At 36.5% G+C, this 24,951-nt stretch overlaps 1 protein-coding gene across 1 annotated transcript; it reads right to left on the bottom strand.

Annotated features, from left to right (window-relative positions):
* Positions 1-923: 923 nt before the first annotated feature.
* LOC147069697 (PHD finger protein 12) lies at positions 924-23,083 on the bottom strand. Its single transcript, XM_085950669.1, has 11 exons — positions 22,804-23,083; positions 20,867-21,051; positions 14,366-14,500; positions 12,196-12,643; positions 11,061-11,135; positions 9,178-9,433; positions 7,041-7,827; positions 5,908-6,055; positions 4,377-4,570; positions 3,186-3,394; positions 924-1,561 (listed from the first exon to the last, which is right to left on the bottom strand). The coding sequence occupies exons 1-10, from the start codon at positions 22,849-22,851 to the stop codon at positions 3,202-3,204; spliced, it is 2,469 nt and encodes an 822-aa protein (XP_085806795.1). The 5' UTR covers positions 22,852-23,083; the 3' UTR covers positions 924-1,561; positions 3,186-3,201.
* Between the last annotated feature and the right edge of the window lie 1,868 nt (positions 23,084-24,951).

Genomic DNA, 24,951 nt, shown 5'->3' on the forward strand with positions numbered 1-24,951 from the left:
CGATAAAATAGTACATCATTTTCATACAAAACAGTATGTTCAACTCGAAATTTGTCCTGATGTATGTACTAAAATATTCAATAAATCAAAATAAGTAAATACTACATCATGACAGTCAATCAATGCGACGAGTCTAGGACGATTCGGCGCCGAGACAACTGGGCGCCATGCAATCAAATTCGAAATTCGAAAATAAATAGACGTTCGTTAATTATAGGTACCTATTATTTACATTTAAATTATATTATTATTTAATACTTTAGAATTTAAATATGCACACGAAAATAATGATTTAATTGTGCATATGTTTAAGTTCCAACAAGAAGAGAGTTCTTTCATTTTTATATAATGCCTCAGTCATAATAATTCTCAATCCAAAATAAAAAAACATTATGTTAAGAGAAAAATGAATCTAAACTTGTCTCGTCTGCAACATGTCGAATACGTCGATGTCACGTCATCGTTCACAACACACATTGCCAAATGGAGCTCCGCATATTGGTGGAATGCGAGTTTTTAGTTTGAAAAAAAACATCTAGTGCTGCTAATAACAAATCGTACGCGTCGAAGCTCGCCGCATCCCATACATATTCAGATTTCGAGAAGTTCCTAGGCGCCTATGTGCTTTCATATGCGACGTTCCTAGACAGACGAGGCAATTTAGATGTGCGAGCTGGCTAAATAGTAGATAGAAACTGATTAAAATTCCTCGTCTACTTTCTGTATAAAATCGTAACGAACGTCTATTTATTTCATTTGACAGTGCAGCGCCCAGTTGTCCCATTCCCCATTGCGACAGACCCTTTTAAAACATAATTGTGTAATTTACGAAGAGTAATAAAAATATTATCAAAATTTAATAACTAATGCGTCATCGGCACTGTTAGATTGACAGTAAGTCATATATTTAAATGTATTTCTTTGCTAACCCAAGTCTCTAAGAGTTGAATTAAATTAAATTATTAATGATTTTATTTATAATCTTACCATAGCGTTAAAAAATATTAATCGACTTGGTCGTGTTCGATAGTATATACATACATAAAAGCCTCATATTATGGAAAGACAACTTGAAACCAATCATTTTAGTTTCACTACAACGTTATGATCTATAAACACATAATGCAGTAAATTACCACGAAAATACATTCTGCCAGGGAACGGATACAGAGAGTAAAAACTGTGATAATTGGTAAAAAAAAAACCATTGAGTCACTGCAAAGGTTAGTGTCACAGTCACATCCTACAACGAGGCAGATGCGATGCAAACGTAGAACAGTACATCTATGCGTAGAGTTGTTGCAACTGGTTGCTCGGTGAATACAGGTTCCTTTCGGTTAATATCGATCGGTGAATTTTATTATTAATCACAATCCACGAGGCATTTTTAACAATGGTCGTTATAAAAGAGACTAATTCAAGTCATTTTGAACAAATTATTGATCTTTTATTATTAACATAATAAAACTAACTAACCGAACGTTGCACTAAATTATTATTATTGTTATATCACTCTCTTCATGACAACATGACGGTGGTATTGACGATGATGATGATGATTCTGCAAGACAAAAAGAATTAATTACATTGGGTATGTAACATATAGGTCAGTGGCAACGATTGCATGTTGGAAAAGCGAAGGGTAAATTTTTTTAAAGTAAGTTTTAGGCTTGAATGATGTTATGTACAGTAGAACCTCGTTAATATGAATTCCACTGGACCGAAAATCGAAAGAAATACGAAATATGAAATGTATTTTGAAAAAAATATTAAAATTGTGAAAAAAATTTTTTTTTAAATAAATTTTATTAAATTTTTGTTTTTCATTAATTTCATTTACGATCATAGATGTGCCTACTAAATTTCTGATTCTATGTGTGTTAATGGGTCATAAAATGTCAGGATTATTTTTATTACCTTCATAAAATGAGTAATTTTTGATATTTTATGAAAATTCTGTCACAATTTTCAATGAATGGCTCATGAAATAGTGTACTTTATTACGATTTATTGAATATTTTTATATGCCAGGACTGTGAAATCATTTCGAATTACGAAATTCGAATTAAAGGTATGGTTTTATATGAAAATAATGTTCAAGGGACTTTTTTTTAGTAGATTTAAGCAATAACAAAAAACTCTTATCACAATAAAAAAAACTTCTATAAATATTATAAACCCGTATCTTGAGTTACGTGTTTGTAAGTAAGTATACAGAATACTGAACTCCAACAGATGATTATACTGAAGTTCTTTCTCGTAAGTCAAGATACGTGTTTGCTGCAGTAATATTCACAGTAAAGTTGCAAAGCATTCTCGTATCTTCGACAATATGACTGATTGGTTGAAAGCATAGTGCGATAAATTGAAGAAACATAACATTTTTTTCATGAAAATATGTGTAACTATACTAAATGGATATTTCATAGAAGAAAATTTATTTCTAAATTAAAAACTGAGAGAATAAAGTTGTCATTTGTCTATCCTGAAAAGTTGTTTTTTGAGATACGTGTTTGTAGAAAATTACCAACGATGTAGATAATAGAACCTCAAAAGAATTGGACTCTCAATAGAAGGACTCACGAATTCCGTATTAGGAATTTTGAAAACAGTTCGATTTTCAAATTATTATTAGTTTACATAACGCATGTACACATTTCTCGGTTTTTTATGTGATTGCTTATCTTATAAATGATGATCAATGTATTGCTTTTGGCTGCCTTCATAAAATTGACACGGGAGAATCTTTCCATAAGTGTTTATAAGTAAATTTTATATTCTGCATTTGATACGGCAATAGTATGTGAGATGCGTGAAATATCAAAAAGTCTAAATTAATATTGTACACTATCCAATCCTATCAATTTAAATATTCAAGATGAATTTTGGCAATATTTGCACATACGTAATTAACGAATTGGGTGAATCTAAAATTATTGTGGAATGTCATAAAAGTGTTCTTTTCAAATGAACCTATAATGCAAAATCAATTGTAGCTACTTAATCAGTAGACTACAGTGCGAAAATGATAAGTTGAAGTGTCATGGCCGCCGTCGTGGCGCTGCGATCTATGTCAATATTGTAGTTCTCGAAACGGCCACGCTTCACATTAAACTTGCCGCACAGTAAACGTCTTCTTATTGCTTCAATTTCATTTGAATCTTAAACAGTCATTGTTTTCTCACCGTGAAAGTGAACCGGCTAATGAGTGACAGGTGAGGTGTGATGGGAGTGAGGCGCGTCAGTGATGGCAAACACGAACATGAGGCAGCCGAACTGCAGCAGGGCACCGTGCTGCAGCACCGCTGAGCCCTCCCATCCCGCCACCAAGGGCTCTCTCGTGTTGCCACCCTCTGGACATAGGCACACGCCATGCGGCCGGGCAGGACTCATACTGCAAAACATTACAACAAATTACATACTACATAATTAGAAACACTCAATTATGTAGGTTACATATCAGCCTATATTAAATCTACTGCTTGATGAAGGCCTACTCAAGTTTTCTCCACTATCCTCGGTTCCTTGTTCTTCACTGTCATAAAATTATGCTGAACCTTAAAAATTCTTCAATCCAATGTACCTTGGGTGGACTTTTGGTTGTTTTAAATCCCTCGGGTAACACTGAATTATAACATTCGCTGGAGTAGCCATCCTGTCGACAAGTTAAATGGCCACTATATTCAGACCGCGACACGAAACTGTGAATTTCGATCGCAGTGCTAATTATTGCTTATACTTTGAAAGCAATATTGTAAAATGATTAAAAAATTAATTCATTTACTAGGAACATTCGAGGTTATGCAATATCTAGCACTACCATTAGAACTGCCGCGGCCTGTGTAAGGACAGCCCTGGTATCGGCATACGTCATTACATCACACACTCTCGTTTGCTAAGGATTCCTTTTTGTGTCTTTTTGTGTCCTTTTTGTGCCTAAACATACACCTCTCCATGCGGCCCTCGTAGTCAGTGCCTTTCGTCCGGGGGCTTCAAGTTCAATTGGCAAGGTGTCTGTGATTGTTTCACTTCTATTACTAACTACACTAGTCTGCTGAGTGAGGGCACCACATGCTAACATTTGACATATCATTTCATACTTTCTATACTGAGACGAGCTTAGTTCTAAATTCGAACATCTGACGATTTATGATGGTATATCTATTGCGTCTCATGGCATGTTGTAGTGTTTTCTACAATAATTAATTAATTAACGCCGCCAACTTACAAAACATTAATTATGGCTACCAAATTTATGACACTAAAAACTAAATTAAGTGTTTCATTAGTCAAATTTCATAAGCCTATTTTGTACGGTCAAACTTTTTGGATGCACCCTTAAAATTCATAATATAACAAATTGTTGAAATCCATACCTAAGATTAGTGTTAACGTGGGGCCTTCCTTGCCGTTTGGCAGCGATGGCTCTGAGAGCGGAAGCCTTCTCTTCGGCGCCTGTGCCCCCGTCTTCCTCCTGTCTCTTTCTCTCGGTGAAATCGCAGGAATACAATTGACCGTTGACGCACGTACCGAACTCTGAATAGTTCAACAGCTCAAAGTGGTGTGTCACCTGTGAAAAGACAACGAATAAGTTGAGGTTACCTCATGGGTATGGATGTTCGAAAGCGATTTCATGACAAACATGTGATAGACTCTCCAACCCACTAAATAGCAATCGGCGATTAGATAAGTAATGTAGAAATACCATCATACTGTCTAAACAGAGGAGCAACAACTGCACACCTCTTTTTTTTGTACTTATGTTTTTTTGTTATCGGACATCAGCTATGAGTTGACTCGGTGTCTCGGCAGGAATGTGCTGTAAATAGATGAAAATGATGGAATTGCTAAGCTCAAAACAGTCGCTGAAATTCTTGTGCCAGGATGTTTTTCCTCTACCAAAGTCTTGCTTATCGGAGATCTTCCCTTAAATTAAAAGGTGCAGAAGGCTATCGGAATGCTCATGATGTGTATGCCAATTTTTGTTTTTATTTCTCTGATTACACATCAGTCGTGAAGGGTGGAGGAGGTATGCATGATCTGACATAAATACGTAGTGCACCCTAAACTTCGTCAGTCAATCGTATTTATTTTCATTCAACTAAGACTACAATACGTCTATTATAGTGTTTGTTAGTTTTTAAAATTCAAGTAAACCCTGCCTAATCCAAGCCATAGTAGATAATAGTCAAAATATATTCGTTTATCTATATAATATCCATAATTATGCCATTAAACCATAGGTACATAATTTTAGATATATTATTATAGATAGAAGAATATTTTCAATTGATTATGGAAACAAATAAGTATGACTGATAAAGTGTGTATTATTTTTGTCGGATCAACCATAGCATACCTAAACTATTATAGTTTGGCTTAGGCAAGGTATAATTGAATTTTAAAAACTAACCAGCAACATCTGCAAATTGTATTCTTAGTTCAATGAAAACAAATAAACATGACTGACAAGAGTTTAGTGTGCACTACGTACGTTGAATCTTAACAGCCTACCTCCACCCCTCGCCTCCGTTACATACGGCCTTCCGAATAATGAAATCACGTGGAAATATTAACAAAACAAACATAATTCATAAGTACAAGAACTTCAATAATAAAATTTGGATAGCACCGGACGTCAGTTACAGTTAAGTTAGTAATTTTATTTTAAAATTTCTTCTTCTTCTTGGTATGCAACCCTATGTGGGTCTTGGGCCTACTCTAGTATCTGCTCCGATCTGGGTTTGTCCGAAGTCGCTTTCCGCGAATTAGGGACGCCCGAGGCCTTTTAAAGCCTTTCCGTTCATCACGGTCAATCCGCCGCCAGGTTGGCACAGCCTAAGTAAATGGAGAATCCAACACCGAACATCTCATAGCTATGTCAATGTTATATCGGAGAGCACTGACCCGGTCGAAGAAAATGACGGCGTGACGATCGGAGACGAATCGACAGGATCCGTAATTGTCTAAGGAGAGGTCGCAGCCTCCCAGTCCTATACTAAGTCGAGACAGCCTCATCGGCACCGGTCTGCCCAGACCGTCTCCCAAGCCTTTCCTGTAATCAAACCATAACAATTCATGGATATATTAAGCTCAATAACAATAATTATAACGACACCAACAAAATATGTGAAATGTGACTATACTATAGTAATAAGGCCTAATTTTATATTTCATGTAGTTGCTATAACCAACGTGTGTCACGCACTTTCTTGTTAACCTCCTGCACATCTATTCTATACACAAGGATGCAATCGGCGGCTATCGAGGGTAGTTTATCATATTTATGTATCGAGATATTATGAGATATTACAATAAGTTAGACATCTAAACTGTCTATCTCGCTCTAAAAGTTGACACAGCCAAGAGGGGTGCTCTTAAAACATAGCACTTTTTGACAGTTCAGACAGTTAACTTATTGTAACAATTAACCGCCTCAATACATAAATATGATACAACTACCGCCGATAGCAGTCCTGTCTACAGCATTGATGCGCTAAACTATATTATATAACATATAGAAATAGTGATAAGCTCACAACTTCGTCCACAAAATAGAAGAAATAAGATTGTTTCAATTTAAATGTAATTCATCCATATATAGACAACGGTTGGATCTAGGCATGCAGCCCTCTACCCACATCTCACCACTTCACCGCTGCTATATGGCCACTTTACCTACTCATCGAAAATTGTTGCAAGTGTGAAAGTTTTATCTTGTAAATTCGGAACTTTTTGAGAGAACGAATTGAAACTACTAAATTTGTACCAACAGTGTAGTCTATAAGCTGTAAAAGTTTCATCAATATTGGTCCAGTACGCTGGGATGACTGGAAGACGGACATCCGGCGCAAATTAACGAAATATGCGAAAGAACTACACGAACATTACGATTTAAACCAACAAGTAGACAAGCAAGTCAAATATTAAATATCTAAGTATCTAACTATAATAAACTAAAGTTTATAATTCTAGCGAAGGTTCATATCGATACTGTGAAAGTATTTGACAGCAATGCAAATAAATGTGACATGTAATACCTGGCAGGTCTCTCTACAGGGCAGAGAGTGGCCCTAATGGGCATGGCGGTGAGGGAAGACACGGGAGCGGTGGGCGAGACACGGCATGGGGCCGGGGGCGGCAGCTGGCGGGCGTTCTGCGTCCTGCGGAGGCGGAGCACCTCCTCTCTGGGGGCGACCGCACCGGCCGCCTCTCTCCCTATCCGTTCCATGTCCTCGACGCTGAGCAGCTGGCTGGGAAGCGACACGTACTGGAATCCGTACCGAGCCAGATTGGCGCGATCGATGTTGTCGGTGACCAACTCTGTCATCCCGTCGTCCACGATCTGTTCCAAGCGTTCGTACGCAAGTATTTTCACTAATCTTCCGTCAAGCCTTTTAAGCCGTTCTTCTACTTTTATCATAATTTCTCTTGTTTCTTTCGGGTCTTTATGTTCTAGACTGAAAGTTATATCCGATTCGTCTAAAGATGCTACAGAGATATTTTCCTTTTTTGTTTTCCCGGTGTCCATTTTATCATCGAGGTCTGTTTTTTTTCTCTTGTGACTCATCACATCGGGGGTGGTTCTGTCGGGTTCTCTAGAGCGCGCCAGAGTGTCTTTTCTTTCTGTTCGTACGGCGGCGATAGCTTCGAGGTCCTCGGCCGCGTCGGCCTCTCGTTCGTCTTCCGAATCGGACAGAGGATGTTCACAGACGGAGTTCTTCTCGAGATACCGTGGACAGTGCAGGTTCATGCAGATCGTTTGTTTAGCTTCACTCTCATCTTCGTCTGTCATCGCCATTTCAAAATTACGAGACGTCTTCAGTACTAAAAACAAAAAAATATTACATACAATATATCTGTTGAATCACAAGCAAGCAATATTTCTTAATACTAGAGATAATTCTTTGTATGTATCAATGAATTATTTGGAAATTTAATTATGTTTATAGGAGCTTTTATTTTCTGTTATGACATTTGAAATTATTTAGCAAACGCATGAAGCATGACTAAGTTGATATAACTGCAATGGCTGCCAATTTAAAATTACAGTCGAACTTGGTTATTACGAGGAAGACGGGACCGCCTGAATTTGCTTGTTATATCGTTATATAACATTTTTCGCGCCACGATCCATTTAAGCATAGAACATAAAAAATCTGAAAACCATTGTAAAAATCCCCGAAACAAGCATGGCATTCATAAACTACAAAAGAAGTTGTTTATTGTAATGAAGTTCTGAGCCGCCGGCGCTGGTAGGTACCTACTGACTTCACAAAGCTTGGATTTTTTACATGCAATTTCAACCATATGCGTGGACACTTTTTCAATGTTGTCGGCGAAAACACCAATTAGGTACTTAGACACTTGACTAGTGTCATAAACGTAATGCGATCCCGGCGGAATCGGTCTGTTTAACTGCCCGGTCGGATTTTATTGCTTAGGGTAGAAAATGTTGTTTTGAAATGATTGACACATTAACAGTTTTGCTCGTGATAGTAATAACCAAGTTCGACTGTATGTTCATTGTGATTATTTGCTCGAGTGCAGTTATTAACGATTTTACACAAATTTTACAGGATTTTTCAACTAAATAATAATGCTGAAATCTAGTATTATTGGTTGCTTATCTACTCATCATGACGGATTGTCTTTCTTTATATACCCTGCAAATTGGCAAACGAACAGCAGTAGTGTGAAGTTCTCTGAAAATAAACCTCCTGCAATGCAATCATTTGTAGCTAACTTAATCAGTGGACCAGAGGATCTTTTTTTGCTTAAATTTCATACACTTAGGCTCCATCTCCCATGTTTTTTCAACATTTTTGGTGCCTACAGTATATGTAATGACGTTGCGACTACTATATTTACTGACACTGAGTACTGAGGGGGGTGTCGATGTGTGATATTATTGGTTATTTATATATTTAAGATTTCCTGCAAATTGCCTAATAAATGTCAAAGCAGTGTGTGCAGTTCTCTACAAAAGAGCCTGCAATGCGAAGTCACATGTGGCTAACTTAATCAGTGCACCAAAGGTACATTTTACAGCCATACGTTTTGGTTGCTGGTGGATTACGGTTCATTTCGCAACTAGTGTATAGAAAACAAAATGGGCAACAAGTTTAAAGGTATGGAATCGGGTTCGTAAGATTGAGAAATGAGAATATTATGTACCTGCTTGGCAGCGCACGGTCTCCCTCCTGGAGGGCAACAGAGAAGGCGGGTGTTTGTAGTGGTAGCAGACCATGGGCGGCACCTGCATGCGCCCGCGGGTGGGCGCGCGCGGCAGGCGGAGGCGGAAAGGCGGGTGCCGGCGCCGCGCTTTTCGAATGAACTCCAGCCGCACGGCGTCCTCATCCACCGGCCCGCTCAGCTTCTGCCAGAGCGCCACCCGCTCACTCGCCGATATCGAGTTCACCAGCTGCCAATCCTGACAACCACGCATGCACAGCGTCACTATGATGAAGCCTTTCAGACAGTTTCACATTTTTCCGTGCGTTAATTAATTCCATAACAGTTTGCGATAAGCGATTATTAACATCTGCCTCGTCTTGTTAAAAAATAATTTAATTATGTGAATTTGTGAAAGAGAATGTAATCGCTGCAAATAGTATAAATTGATTTAATTTCCATAAACTGTATCGATTATAGGAATGTTTCTAATATTGGATATTCGTATTGGTTAATATTGGTTTGGAAAATAAAATAAAACGGCGACAGAAGGTGATTCAAAGCATTTTTCCATCGGCAGAATTTTAGTGGATTTTTACAAGAGAAAATTACTATTAATCTACTCATTATATGAAACATTTTCTCCAATAAATACATTTTTTTTTTCGACCATGTCCGATCCTAATAGGATCATATGGGCCTCCACAGGGTAGAGGTTTGTATTAACAGATTTTGTTTTTTACGAGAAATGGATGTCAGCCACTTGCTCAACCTATTAGGTCCATACCCTGACTCACACACAAATTGAAAAACAATATGTGTGCTTGCCAGACCCAGGATTCGAACCTGAGACCCACGGCGTGATAATCCAACGCTTAAGCCGCGCGGCCACCGTGGGCCATAAATAATAAAAATGTAATAAAAGTAATAAACTACATATTTTCGCCATGTATCAGCTGTTTAATGGATAGCGCAAAAATGTAAACATTATGACAATCAGACTGTCAAAAAATTCATGACGACATGGGTTCATTGCAAGCATTCACCGCAGGAATTGAAAAACGGGTTGATTTTGCAGATTCCTCAGAATGTGTAAAGTTCTTGTAATTACCACTGATATATTAATATTTTAAAACAGTAAGTAAACTGCTTCCTCTTTTATACATGTCGTGACTCCACCAACGTTGTCGACAACGTTTGTCTTTATGAATTAGTCTATAAAAATATATGCTGCACTAGCTATCAATTCATACATGTTTCAGCTCAGAACGAATACTGCTGATATGACGGCGCGCCATCGGTTACATGCAGACCACTGACGTCATGACCATATTTAGAGGTGTTTACAGTTAGGACTCGTTAATGAGTACCCGGCTCTACATGAAGCCTATTGCATCGTTTTCTCTCGCTAAGTGTTGCTCTAACTACATCATATTTTCTATCAAAACTATCGAACTTCACGCTTATGTGGTATGTTTATAGTAAACGATTATAAAAAATGATGTTTAAAGTTAGTAGTAAAATATAAAAAATGACGGCTGATCAATATAAATAACTTTTTGATAACCTACGGATTAATTCTATTACAACTAATAAACATAGCTATATTTAATATTTTGAGTATACATACAATACAAAAGTACTTACAAAATGAGAATAGAATGAGATAGGTTACCGACTTTGAAACGAATAGCCTCATAAGGGTCGGAGTAGAGGATATAATATATTAACAAACTTTTTTTTATGACATGAATGTGAACCATCCGTTTCACCAATCGGGTCCTTGCACAGGATCAAACACACAAGCATCAGAGAAGACATTCTACTAGACCACAGTAGATGCTTCCAGAGATAGGAATGAAATTTTTAATCAAATTCTCACTCACAATGAACTGTTCCACGTGATTCGGACACATCCACCTTCCGACTGGAAGAGCAGTAAGTGGGGGATCCAAGCAGTCCTGAAAACACATACATTCATATAGTACCACAGTTTTTAAACAAACATTTGAAGACATCATCGTACACCAGTGGCGAAAGGTGGAGGAAGGCTGTTAAGATCCAACAGAAATAGTACACACTGATTTTTGTCGGTCATACATATTTGTTTGCAGACAGTGTTGGTTAGTTTTTAAAATTCAATTGAAGTCTGCGTAAAACGAGCCATAATAGATAATAGTCAAAAAATATTCGTCTATCTCTAAAATATCTAAAATTATGCTAGATAAAATAATATTTTTTATGGATTATGGTTCGGTAGGAAAAGCTGAATAAAAAAAATTAACCAATACAAAAAATTAATTAACAATAATTAACGTGAGACCTGGTGGCTGGCGTAAGTACTGAAACGCGAGATGGGGATCTAGTTCTCCAAGCCGCCGCCTATTTCACACTATATCAGCGTGTGGGATCCATCCATAGACCTCGCACTTAGCAAGCGCGATTGCGCCATTGCAGGCATCGGGTGAATAATTTTTTTTTAATGTATATAATGGTTATATATAGAAGAAACTATGGTACCTAACCAAACCTAACCTAAACTAAACCAAACTAACAAATAATCCAGTATATCGAGTATTTTCAAAATGTGTTTTCCGCTGTATTCCTCATAACCGAACTGTACCGAAACTATTATTGTTGACGCAAACCAATAAATTATAAATTTTCATAAAAAGTACTAGTTTGTGTTAGTATTCACAGATGGCAACATAAGAATGTTTATTTTTTTGTTCAGAAAATTATATTTGATTCATGTCAGTTGTCAAAATAGAAAATGATTTTTTCTATTAAGTGAATAAAACATTGAATAAAAATCCAATTATATGTAATTTACTATGGGTGTTACTTATAATTAATGGAGAGCGAAACTAAAAGTTTTACTCCTCTCGCGCGTGCTTGACGTTAACAATAAATTAACCAATATCGATATTGTTCGCTAAGACGATCTGCATAGAAGAATGTTTGTCCTCCCAACACATTACATAGTTACAAAATTATAAATGAAGACAATAAAAAATATACCTGATGATAAAGCAGGGAGCAATAATCGCATTGCAGCAGGGGAGCAGTTCTGCAACTGGTGCGGCAGTTAAAGCACAGCTTGGCAGGAAGCGGCACGCAGCCCGCTGAGTCTCTGGTGTAGGCGACCGCCTTGGCGGCACTCACCACAACGTCTTTCTCGGTGCCCGGGAAGGGGCAGTGCACCCTCATCTCCCGAGGCAGCTCGAATTGGCGGGGGTTCATCACCTTGGCGGCCTTCACTAACAACTCCATGGGGGTGAGGTCTTTATCTTCAACAGGGGGTTCTTTGACAGGCAGTGCCGTCTCCATGGTCATAGCGGTCTTCTCCTTGTCTTTACATTCTATGCTAGCGCCATCCTTCTCATTGGAGTCTCTGTCTTTGTCATTCTTGCGGCTGGAACTGCTGGTGGAGCTGACGCAAGAGTTTGAGCGGTTCACTCGGAGCGATCTGACAAAATTAATGCATCGCCAATGTAGTTTGCCATCTCAATGAATATCAAATAATTTAAATTCTAATTAATTTAAGTTTTGTACTATTTTATTACGCACACTGCGTGTGATGAGTACGCATAGTACCTGAAAATACCAAAAGGTGAAACCCAGGTCGCAAAAGCGACTGAAATGGAATATGTAGTACAAAACTTAAATCAATTGGAATTAAATTGAAATTCTATCAAGTGCCCTCAGTAAGTAGTATTAATTTTTTGATAAGGTATGGGTTTTTTACAAGCACCCTGATTCATAATTTGTTTGTTATAATTTTTATTGTGATCGTTGACTTAATAAGTAGGTGATAAAAGTTTTTACCTACTTTATTGTATTAATTTGTTATATTCATTCATTCCGACCATGTCCGATCCTAATAGAATCATATGGGCCTACACGGAGTGGAGATTTGTATTTACAGATTTTGTTTTTTTTTTTTTACGAGAAATGGATGTCATATACAAATTGAAAAACAATGTGTACTTGGCAGACCCAGGATTCGAATGTGGGACCCACGACGTCATAGGCTGACGCTTAAGCCGCGCTGCCATCGTTTGTTTGTTATATAAGTAGAGTTAAGGCTATACTACAGCTGGGTACAGTCTAAAACGAAGATTGTGCAAACGACGCCTGCAGAACAAAACATAATTTGTCATAAAAATTCAACATGCGTCCATTTAATGTTCTGTGTATTGTTCTATTAGTAACAATAATAATATATTCATTGACATGTTTTCTTTTTCAAATGAATGGGTAACGGTTTTTAGTCATTTTTACACGATTTAAGAATTAATACCCCCGTCGCCATCACGAAACAAATTGACGTGTTCACAGCTCGACTTTCGCTCTCCGATTGCCAGCGAGTCCAAAATTTCGTCGCACCTATAGTTGAAAATTATTTGTCGTTTCACTTATGTACGCTCTTAACGGTATTCGTTGTCAGTGTGTATTTGCCTTTTGGTGAGTGCACACAGTGCCTGAAGATGCCGAAAGGCGAAACCCGGGTAGCAAAAAACGACTCAAATGGAATAGTACAAAACTTATATCCAGTAGAATTTAAATTCAAATTCCATCACGTACCTTCGGCCGATAGTATTAATATAAATTATTACTCGAGTTCATTGTAATTAATACATTTCCTTCAAAACAATCGGAAAACACCTTTATTATGGAAAAAAAAACGGAAATTCTTTATTTTAGAACGACGTTAGCACATAGCTGCAAGACCGTCTGCCATTATATTTTAAGTAGAATCTAGCTCAGCGATTGGTCAACAACAAAACTGACTTTGTGTCAAGTGTCTGTTTTTGATATTATATACGAACATTAAACTGAAAAAACTATATGAAAACGACTGTGACATCACTTGAACCAACATAATCAATTAAAACATGAATTCAGTGTGAAGTGTTGTCTGCCCGACTTCAATACCAAACCACTCAATTGCATTTATTGGTTTTTTAAAGGGTTTGAATGCATTTACAAAAATATCTTTAGATATCTGCTAAACACAAAATACATTTATTATTATCGAACAATCGGCACGTTAAAAGACCAGTATATATTTAACAACAGATCTGCGATGAGGATAACTAGGGGTTAACAAGGCTTTAGGGTACATGGTAATAAAACTGGCTATGTTCATGAATCTACATGAATCGGAAGAATGACGATGGATTCTCACCTGGACTTTTTGTCACTTTCAAAACTTCGGTGGCTAGTGGATGGAGAGATGGGCCGAGGTTTTTCGCCGGCAGACCTGCACTCCAGACACAGCCACTGGCCCAGAGGTATGTCGGCTTCCTCTAAAGGAGGATCACTGAAAGAAACAACAAATGTACCGATATCACAGACACCAACACACGGGACCGCACTGGGACCGAAAGGAAAACCGTTACTTTTTAAGTTCGGAAGACAAAATTATCTCATTCAAAACACATTCGCTGTTGTTCGATTATCATGACTTGTTTTATTTTTGTGTACCATATCATCAGCTTTATTCGATGTATGAACATTATGTTTATCATTTTGGTTACTCCACACAACTCAAATCTATGGTACAGTAATCTATCACACGAAGATCTACCGATTGTGCAACCGTGTCCAAAGATTTGTACGTATGCAGTTCGCCGTATCACATTTCACCGTGAAATGTCGTATCGGAAATATATGGTCGTATATTAAAGACTGTCCAACCTCTTTGGGTCGTATAGTACTGAAATAAAATTCATGTCTAAATAAAACACGGTTCTTGTCAGTTTACAGGATTCCAGCGGAAACCAAATTTTGAAAATAACTGATTATTTGTTAGGTTAGGTCAGGTTAGGTTTTCATTCGTGAATTCATGATACATTCATTTGCCAAATCGGCCATGAAAATTGAATTAATTTTCATATTGAGTCTAACAAAATTGGAAACCGTGTAGTATATGGTCATCTCTTTCCGATAGAAAGCTCACGGCGAACTGTGCCACGGTGAAATGTTTTACGTACAATCTACATGTAACCTTGCGCAACAGGCAAAATTAGTTGCATAAATATGTATGTCTTCATAAAATAAGCAAGAAATAACGAGACGTTATTGGGTAATTTCATTTTTTAAATGCACAATGTTCAAATCAAAGCAAATAACGTTATGTTTAATTTACACAATGGTTGAAGTTTTCAGTATAATATTCTAGTAGGTTATAAGTAAATTGTACGTAAAACATTTCACCTTGGTACAATTCGCGGTGAGCTTTCTATCGGAAAGAAATGACCGTATTCTATTCGGTCTCAAATTTTATTAGATTCAATATGAAGATTAATTCAATTTTCATAGCTGATTTTGGCAAAATTCAAGAATGAAAACCTAACCTAACCTAACCTAACATTGCCTAACCTAACTTAGCCTAACCTAACAAATAATCCAGTATATCGGCTATTTTCAAAATTTGTTTGCTGCTGGCTTCCTGTCAAGTGTAAACCGACAAGAACCATGTTATATTTAGCAGTGGCGAAGGGTGGAGGTAGGCTGTTAAGATCCGCCATAAATAGTGCACATTAAACTTTTTCAGACATACATATTTGTTTTCATTGAACTAAGACTACAATTTACAGATAGTGTTGGTTAGTTTTTAAAATTCAATTAAACCCTGAGAAACCAAGCCATAATAGATAATAGTCCAAAAAATACATGTGTATCTATAAAATATCTAAAATTATACAATTAAATCATACATAACTTTGAATATTTTATAAATAGAATAATATTTTTTATTTATTATAGTTTGGTTTAGTCAGGGCTTAATGAATTAAAAAAATTAACCAACAATATGTGTAATATGTATATTTAATCCAACGAAAACAAATAACTATGAATGAAAAAGTACCCACAATTTTGTCGTATTCCCCAAATTAGACCAAAACTATTATGGTTTCGTTTAGGCATGGTTTAATTGATTTTTAAAAACTAACTAACACCATCTGTAAATTGTAGTCTTAGTTCAATAAAAACAAATACATATGACTAAAAAAGTTTAGTGTGCACTATTTATAGCGAATCTTAACAGCCTACCTCCACCCTTCGCCACTGATATTTAGACATGAATACACAGGTTTCCTGACACGATTCTAGTAAGTAGTATAATATATTTTATAATGTAGCTATAATCCTCCTCAAAACTGTGTAATCGTTTTCATCAGCTTACATACCCACCCCAATGATTTGGGTGATAGAGAGTAGCCCTTTTGCTTTTAACCTACTCATATGCACTCACCCTTTAAGGGAAGTATTTCCAGGTAATAAAAAACCTTAATACGACTCAACTAAAAAGGAACACTCTTGAAAAGATGAAAGAACACATAATATGACATAATATCGTCGGTCCCTTAATAAAGGCGGATCTGCAAAATGCTATTTTTCAGTACGAGCAATCAAAGATGTTTCATCAAATATCCTTTGTGACCTATTGCTTGCCATAATGAATAAAAATACGGGTTATAGAAATGTTTATAAAAACATCCGTCTGTCCGGTGAACATAGCATCAACTGTCAGATCCGACGCATCTTGCTCACCCACGCCCAGCCAACAATGTCGGTTGGTAAGAACCGACATTGTTATTCGGACACTATCGGTAGATCTGTCATTTTTAACTTGAGTATCTCGAATTTTTTCAAACAAACAAAAAAAACTGTGATTGTGGTATAAATGTTTAAAGTGTTTAAATAACTTTTACGTAATAATCCGAAAATGACAAAATTTCAGATCCGACTTTTTTAATAGGGACCGACGATATGATCAAAACCAAACAATTTTTTTTTCATTACATCTGGGTAAATTGTACGCATTAGCCGGCTCTCACATCTAAACTCGCTTCGTTTGCCGCACATCCATAAAAATCAAACCTTCAAACAACGCCGGTGTTGCATCTGAAGACCACGCATCTACCTAGCGACAGTTCTCCGTAGCCTCTGACACATATAAATATTTGGATGCGGCGATCGGCTAGCCGGTATAGGAATGACCAATTTGTAGGTGTTCGTAATGTGTCCTGGCGTCTTCGACTCGCTGCCCGAGAAGAGAAAAGTCGCATTTGACCAATCTGCGGAGCTCCGTTTGGCAACGTGTGTTTTGTGAATAACGATGACGTCACATCGACATGTTACAGGCGACACGAGTTTTAATGTGAGAGCCGGCATATATTTCTCCATAGCACAATTCACAGTGAGCTGTGTTACTGGAAAGAGATGGACGAATAGCATTAATATAAAAAAATATGTGTCGTTCGTGGAGCATTGCAGACAGTAATGTTCCAATTTCATTAGATTCGATAAGAACATTAATTTGATATCGAATGGTATCAAATATCTGTTAATAACGCTGTCATTATTATCAGATTTTTCTACTTGCTAACCTACTTTCGAATCATTCAGAATTTAATATAATTGCATATCTAATTTACTTACATACCTATTTTATTATGTCTTTCCCTTGTATTCCGGTGGTTATGGTACGTTTACATTTGACACTAATATCGTCATATTTATGTATGACACCATATTCACTTAAGTGTAAACAGTAAGTATATTTGTATCTGCCACTTATTTTGCGTGTGTCGACTCTCACCTACCACTTATTCAATCTACTTATATACGCAAATGTAAACACCGCGTATTCGACAAGTTCGAACTTGGAGCGATATATCACCGAAGTTGGACCACCGTCTACTTTTATGTCAAGTACCTGACACAATATTCGTAGTTTGACAGGTACCTAGTGAATTGCATATGTATATTTCTAAAACAACGGACAATCAATAATCATAGGTACACCATGAATGTATGCCCAACGTTTACGTTAATAAATGTACTGTAGCGATCTGTCAAAAATCATAGACAATGAGAAATAAATCGGATGTGCCGTGTTCTATGGATTTTGTTCGAAAATAAAATATCGCTTGTTCTCGGCACATACGATTAATTCTGATGCACTCTGTGAAGAAAAAATGCGCTTCAAATGGTATTACCTAATTCATTTTGGCCCACACCTGCACTCGTATTAGGTATGATAATATTATATTGAATATGCAATGACGATCAAGTGCTAGATATCGCAATGTTACTGTTAATCGTTCTTCTACGCATTTCTGAATTGTGTGTCTTGTTTTTTGGCAAAAGGTCCAATCTTGCAAACTAAAGTTCACAAATTGAGTTGGATCTTCGATTTTAAGCTCTGACATTAAACGGAAGGCACCTAGTTCTTCTCGTCGCTGAATCCATTCCCGCACCCATCTAGACCATTTTTTCCTCCTTTTTGTTGCCAAAAGACTTAAAATAATAACACTCGCTGCTTTCTTTTTTAACATTCCCATATTGACAACTGACATAACGTTTTTGAGAAGTATACAAAATAAGTGTCCGAATAAATTACAATATCATATGTAAACACCGCATATATTTATTCCAATGTTGCCATTGAATAAAGTGTCGAGACTTTATTTCAACGAGAAGTATACCAGAATTTTATGTCAGATCCATGCAGGTGTAAACAGTAAATGAAATTTTATGTCCGACACATAAAATAAGTATAATGGTATAAGTGTCAGATGTAAACGTACCATTAGACATGAATACTATACAGCAGTGGCGAAGGGTGGAGGTAGGCTGTTAAGATTCGCTATAAATAGTGCACACTAAACTTTGTTAGTCATATGTATTTGTTTTTATTGAACTAAGACTACAATTTACAGATCGTGTTAGTTAGTTTTTAAAAATCAATTAAACCCTGCCTAAACGAAACCATAATAGTTTTGGTCTAATTTGGGCGATACGACAAAATTGTGCACACTTTTTCATTCATAGTTATTTGTTTTCGTTGGATTAAAAATACATATTACACATATTGTTGGTTAATTTTTTTATTTCATTAAGCCCTGCCTAAGCCAAACTATAATAAATAAAAAATATTATTCTGTCTATAAAATATTCAAAGTTATGTATGATTTAATTGCATAATTTTAGATATTTTATAGATAGATATGTATTTTTTGACTATTATCTATTATGGCTTGGTTTCTCAGGGTTTAATTGAATTTTAAAAACTAACCAACACTTTCTGTAAATTGTAGTCTTATTTCAATGAAAACAAATATGTATGTCTGAAAAAGTTTAATGTGCACTATTTATGGAGGATCTTAACAGCCTACCTCCACCCTTCGCCACTGCTATACAGCAAGGGAACTTACAAATAATGGGAACTGAAATACCTAACGGGTGTGGAGTAACAGGCAACCGATCTGGAATATAGAAGAATACGTCATTCTAAGAGTGTCCTTCATTCTGACAACTGCTCTCGGTTTATGCATTGACGCTTATTCAATATTAGTGTATTTGAGGGTTGTAACACACACTATAACATGTCTATAATGTGGTTCATTTTCGTAGGATACTTACACATTCAAAACCCTGCATCAAAATGTAGTGTATTGGGATATACTGCCCTCATAAGGAAAAGGGCAGCTTTTCGACAAAAATAACAAATTGAGTTAGTGTACAGATAATGCTGTACGTGAAATTTTGAACCATTTGACACAAAGTCAAAAGCGGTATAAAATTTATTTCAGTATAATAATCGACATATTGTTATTCGGTTTTTTTCACAAAAACGGTAGTTATTCTAAACAAAACGACATAACGAGTTTCATAACCAAAAACACAGCATCGATTAAAAATATACTGATTTTTGCTTATACCATATATCAAATGATTCATACAAATTATTTAAAAATTTATTAAGAAAAGTTGAAAAAACGTTAATGTCTCATTTTCTCAAAATGTGACTTTGGCGAAAAGCTGCCTTTTTGCTTATGGGGGCAGTATAGCATAGAATATAGTATAGAATTTTATTCATTAATCTGTTCTATCTATACAGCCATCGATTTCCGTTATATCTCACAGTGAAGTGTGCTACGGCCAACCACATACGTACAAATTTCTGGACACATTTTTCAATACCCCCAATATATTATTTATTTTTGACAGCCCATGGCTGCTACATCAGTCCCGTGCAGCATCGCTTCGGGACAAGGATGTGTGGCATTAAAATCTTTTCATTCTGACACGTTTATAGCGTCACGGAAGGCAGCCGTGCACAAACTGCGGCTGCATATACATGCCGAGTGGAGATGGGGTAACTCAAAGCAGTCCCTTTAAAAGTGTAAAATTGGAGTTTTACTATAGTATTTTTTGTCACATATCAACCATATATCGTTGCCGTAGATGGCAAGGGAGCCAGTCCTCAAAATCATAAAGCTGAGAGATCGGTGCGCATTGTATTTTTGAATGAATTTTGTTTTTAAAAATAGAACGGTGAAACTGAACATAGAATATACTGTGTAATGTTATCTTTTTATTAATTAAATGAATAACTATGAAAAATAGTGTTTTAGAAGTTTTGTGTGTTATATCTCTTGACCATTGAATATTGAAATGTACAGTTGGCACACTTGCGTGGTAGTCAAAAGAGTTTTGTGGGTCAAATCCATTGACCGCGGCATCTTTGATGGTTTTAAAATGCTTTTGTATACTTCTCATCTTTGTCAAATTTGAGGCCTGACTCCCTTGACATCTACGGCGATGATATGTGGATCAGTTTTTTGAAATATACATCTCATTATAAACGAGATAAATGGTGAATGGTTATTACTGGCAGGCAAGGTGGAAGCTGGCTGGACAGCGGTCACAACAGATGAGGTCACCGCCCTCGTCGCATGCATCACAGCAATCTCGGTTGTGACCCTTCCCGGGCCGTTTGTAGTAAGGGTGCTGCGACTTCTTAGGCTTCGATTGATTCGCCTCCTCGTCTGGGGGCTTTATCAGCGCTCGTATCAGCTGCAACACATCAAAAAAACTCACAATAAAACAGGTTAAATACAGAGTGAACTATCGGAATCTGAAACCCAGCCGGGTGCCTCGGAAAACACCCATGTAGGATAGATCTTTGGTGAAATTCAGATGGATTTTATGCATACACATTTTGAGATACTTCATAAACCATTCATTGGTCGGCGTATTGGTATTAAATGATATGCAGCCAATAAGGCAGTGGTTCTTAACCTTTTCAAAGTCACAGTGCACTTTAGGTCATAAGAAAAAATTGCGGTGCACCAAAATCAAACGGTCAGAAACAATGCAGACATAACTTTTATTACAAATTAAACAGATTACATAACAGTTAAAGAAAAGGTTACACATTCGTAAGTTTTTCTCGTTTAGTTTTTATATTAGTTATTGTTGAGAAACCGAGTTCACACAAATATAATGTTGAAAACTGTAACAAGATTTTCAGTGCCCTTATGTAGAGCTGGATATTTGTTTTGGAAAGAAATCCAAAATTCCTCCAGAAAATTAAATTTTTAGAGTACGATCCATTGACAATGTGACCAATTCTTCTCATTCTTGGTACGAAAATTCACAACTCGATGTATCAGTCGTAGCAAATGGATTTCATATCCAGTAATAATTTTCTATAATATGTTGTAAATGCAATATTTTCTTCCAATAAAGTTAAATGGGTACAAGTCGGTTATGTGGAATGCAGCGGCAAACACATTTTGAAAATAGCCGATATACTGGATTATTTGTTAGATTAACCTAACCAAATCTAACCAAACCTAACCTAAACTAACCCTAACTGACAAATAATCCAGTATATAGGGTATTTTCAAAATGTGTTTGCCGCTGTATTCCACATAACCGACTAGAACCGTTAAATGTTCTGTCGGAAATAATTCCCTCGGCAATGTTTTCGTTAAAGCCGATTCGGCAAAATCGAAATCACATTACATCTTTTGTCGGCTTTCATAATTTCGCGAAGGACTTTTTCGGTTTTCTCTATTTCGCGGATTTTTCTGTTTTTATCATTTTTTCGCTGTGCACTTGCAACATGCTAACGGTGCACCAGTGCTCCGCGGTGCACCGGTTAAGAACCACTGCAATAAGGAATCGAATGATTAGTATTGAGTGTGTTTCAGCCAATGAGATTTTATATCGGGTTTGCCAAAACTGTTGTCAATGTACGATTTTCATTTGTAAAGAACGTCTGTATGAGCCCAGCGAAAAATCAAGCCTCATTGGAAGCACTCATAAACATTTGTACATGCCATGATAACCTTCGATAAACAGTTCCAATTCTTCTCTAAGACATTACTATAGGCTACTATCCCCAATTACATTAGTATTACTATTAATACTGCTATCAATGCAATAATAAATAAACACCCAGACTACAGTAGCACTGAAAATCACAAATGTACAACTACATGAAGATATTAATGAATGCAAATAATAGTGTTTACGTTTCATAAAACACTTGAAACTGGCAGAAAGTATGCACATATATAGTTAAACATGACTTTGAATTTATTCCATGGTTCTATGACACTATAAATTGAATAAAAATTGATTTATCGGCATATAACGAACAAAATCTTAAACATTCTAGGCGGCCATCTTTGTTAAATTTGACATTTGTGTGGATGGGTATTTTAGATTATAACTGGAATAATAACACACCAAAAGATCTGTTACATAGATATAATCAAACTTAAATAATATACTAGTGAAATAGTAGTAAAAACTTACGGGCATAAGCCCCCCAGAGTTGTCCAAGTCATAGGCAACTTTCGACATTTTGCATGCAAATAGCTTCGTCTAAAAGTCAGAATCCTATTTTCATTTTATTATTATGCGATAGCCAATAATGATTTTGACGGCTGTTTTCACCCGTTTACACTTTACATAATGCTGCAAGTTGATTCTGGTACAAAAATAAAAAAATACGATGAATATTATTTTAGAAAAACCGATCGACGTTTGCAGCGGCAACAATAATATCAGTATTCGCGCCGAGCAAAGCCAATATGGCCGTTGTTGGCGTAGAGTTGTGTCATTTTTGTTTTTGTCTATGAATTACAAATTAAGTTCACGACTCTACTTTTTGTCTGTGCGCTTGCAGTTATTCGCTCGTAATGTAACCATACCAATTTTAATTTATAATATGGCTCAAAGAGAGACGCATGTAAAGAATTTAGAAAAAATATTTAATTTTAAAAATAAATACGTACGCTAAATGCTGCCATCTTTTGTTAACCTATACCACTTTCAGAAAATATTCCCTTCAGAATTACAGACCTACAAACTTATCTGAAGAATGAGATGGGGGAGCCATTGTCGAAAACTACCCAATCACGTCTCGTAACTGCACAAAATCTGACATTCGAATGGCATTTTCAAAATGGCGTCCTATGGTAATTCATAGTTCCACTTTTGGCCATTCTTCAGATAAGTTTGTAGGTCTGTAATAATATAAGTAGGTTGTACGGTTGGCATTACGTCATTATGGTGGGATTTTTTAAAATGGTACCTACCTGGGTAGTTCCTCAGCCAGCTCGGTGAATATGGGGATACTTTAACTACATTCACATGTAGAATAACAAATACAAGCTTACGTAAAACTAAGATCTTGAATCTTCTTACCAGATGGAGCCTTTTATAATTCCTCTGTCAAAAATTCTGAAGGCAATTTCACTTTGACTTACCTACCTAAGTGCTATTTTTCTATGCAGTAATAAATAAGTACCTACTTACCCTCTATCTCATCAGAGTTTGAATGAAAATTGATGATTCTGGTTCTCTTTTTTTGCCATCACTTTCATATTATAATGTTTTACTTCCACCTATAGAGATCTTGTATACACGAGAAGATTTTCTTTATCATTGTTTACAACTAATTCTATGTAGTCCTTTCACCCCTCATTACACATTGATTTACCGTATAAGATAGGTAGGGTAAGTATTAGTTTAATTTGCATAGGTTTGTCACGTTCATATACCCCGTTTACATGTGCATGGATTCATTGCTGATAGTACGTATTACCGCGGCCATAATAAGAAAATGCATGTGTAAACATGTATTACCATGCAAGCTCCAAGATTGCATGCATGGATCAAAAAAGTTTAGAAGCTTCTGAATTTTCATGCAATAATTGGTATTTCGATGGCGGCCGCCCATGCGCAATAGAACGATAGTGGCGAACCTGCTGGAAGAAATATGAACTACATCGCACAGAACATTTTGACATTTACCGATTATCTACGAATCTGTCAAATAGCACCATACAATAACAACATCACGTCTCGCTTACCCTTGAAGAATGAGATTGGAGAGACAGGCAGCATTTTTACGTGTAAACAGCTATCATTGTGATAGTCTAAAATACACACCATCGGTGCAAGTAAATCCATGCATGTGTACTAACAGGCACTAATAGTTACTAACATTTCATCAGGCAATCGAGACCGTTCATTGGCTGGTAGGTATTAACACCCTCTCTTTGTGACAGCACCCATCTGGACGCTCCCCTCACACTATCAGTAATCAAACCAATTCACCACACATTCAGTTTACGCTTACTCTGGATTCATTCACTCTCATTTGAACTTTCAGTGGTGTTTTTTAATTCAGTTCCGACGTTCCTGTTGAACCAAGAAGATGCGTTCTTAACTAAATACTTCTCTCAAACATATAATAAGTATCTTGTAATATGTACTGTGCCTCAATAAATCCGTTTGCATAATCAGTGTTTTGAAACAACCCACCAAAAACATTCCACATATCTCACCTGCGATTCGTTCAGAGCTAAAGGGTGGTTTGTTAGTATGTAGCCAATGGGGTGTCAGTTTATATGGAGCATTTGGCAGGGACTGCATGACATATCTTTTAAGGGTAAG

The sequence above is a fragment of the Rhyacophila brunnea genome, unplaced genomic scaffold (assembly GCF_057557595.1).
Source record: "Rhyacophila brunnea isolate RB1 unplaced genomic scaffold, BYU_Rbru_1.0 scaffold_23, whole genome shotgun sequence".
NCBI classification, from domain to species: domain Eukaryota; kingdom Metazoa; phylum Arthropoda; class Insecta; order Trichoptera; family Rhyacophilidae; genus Rhyacophila; species Rhyacophila brunnea.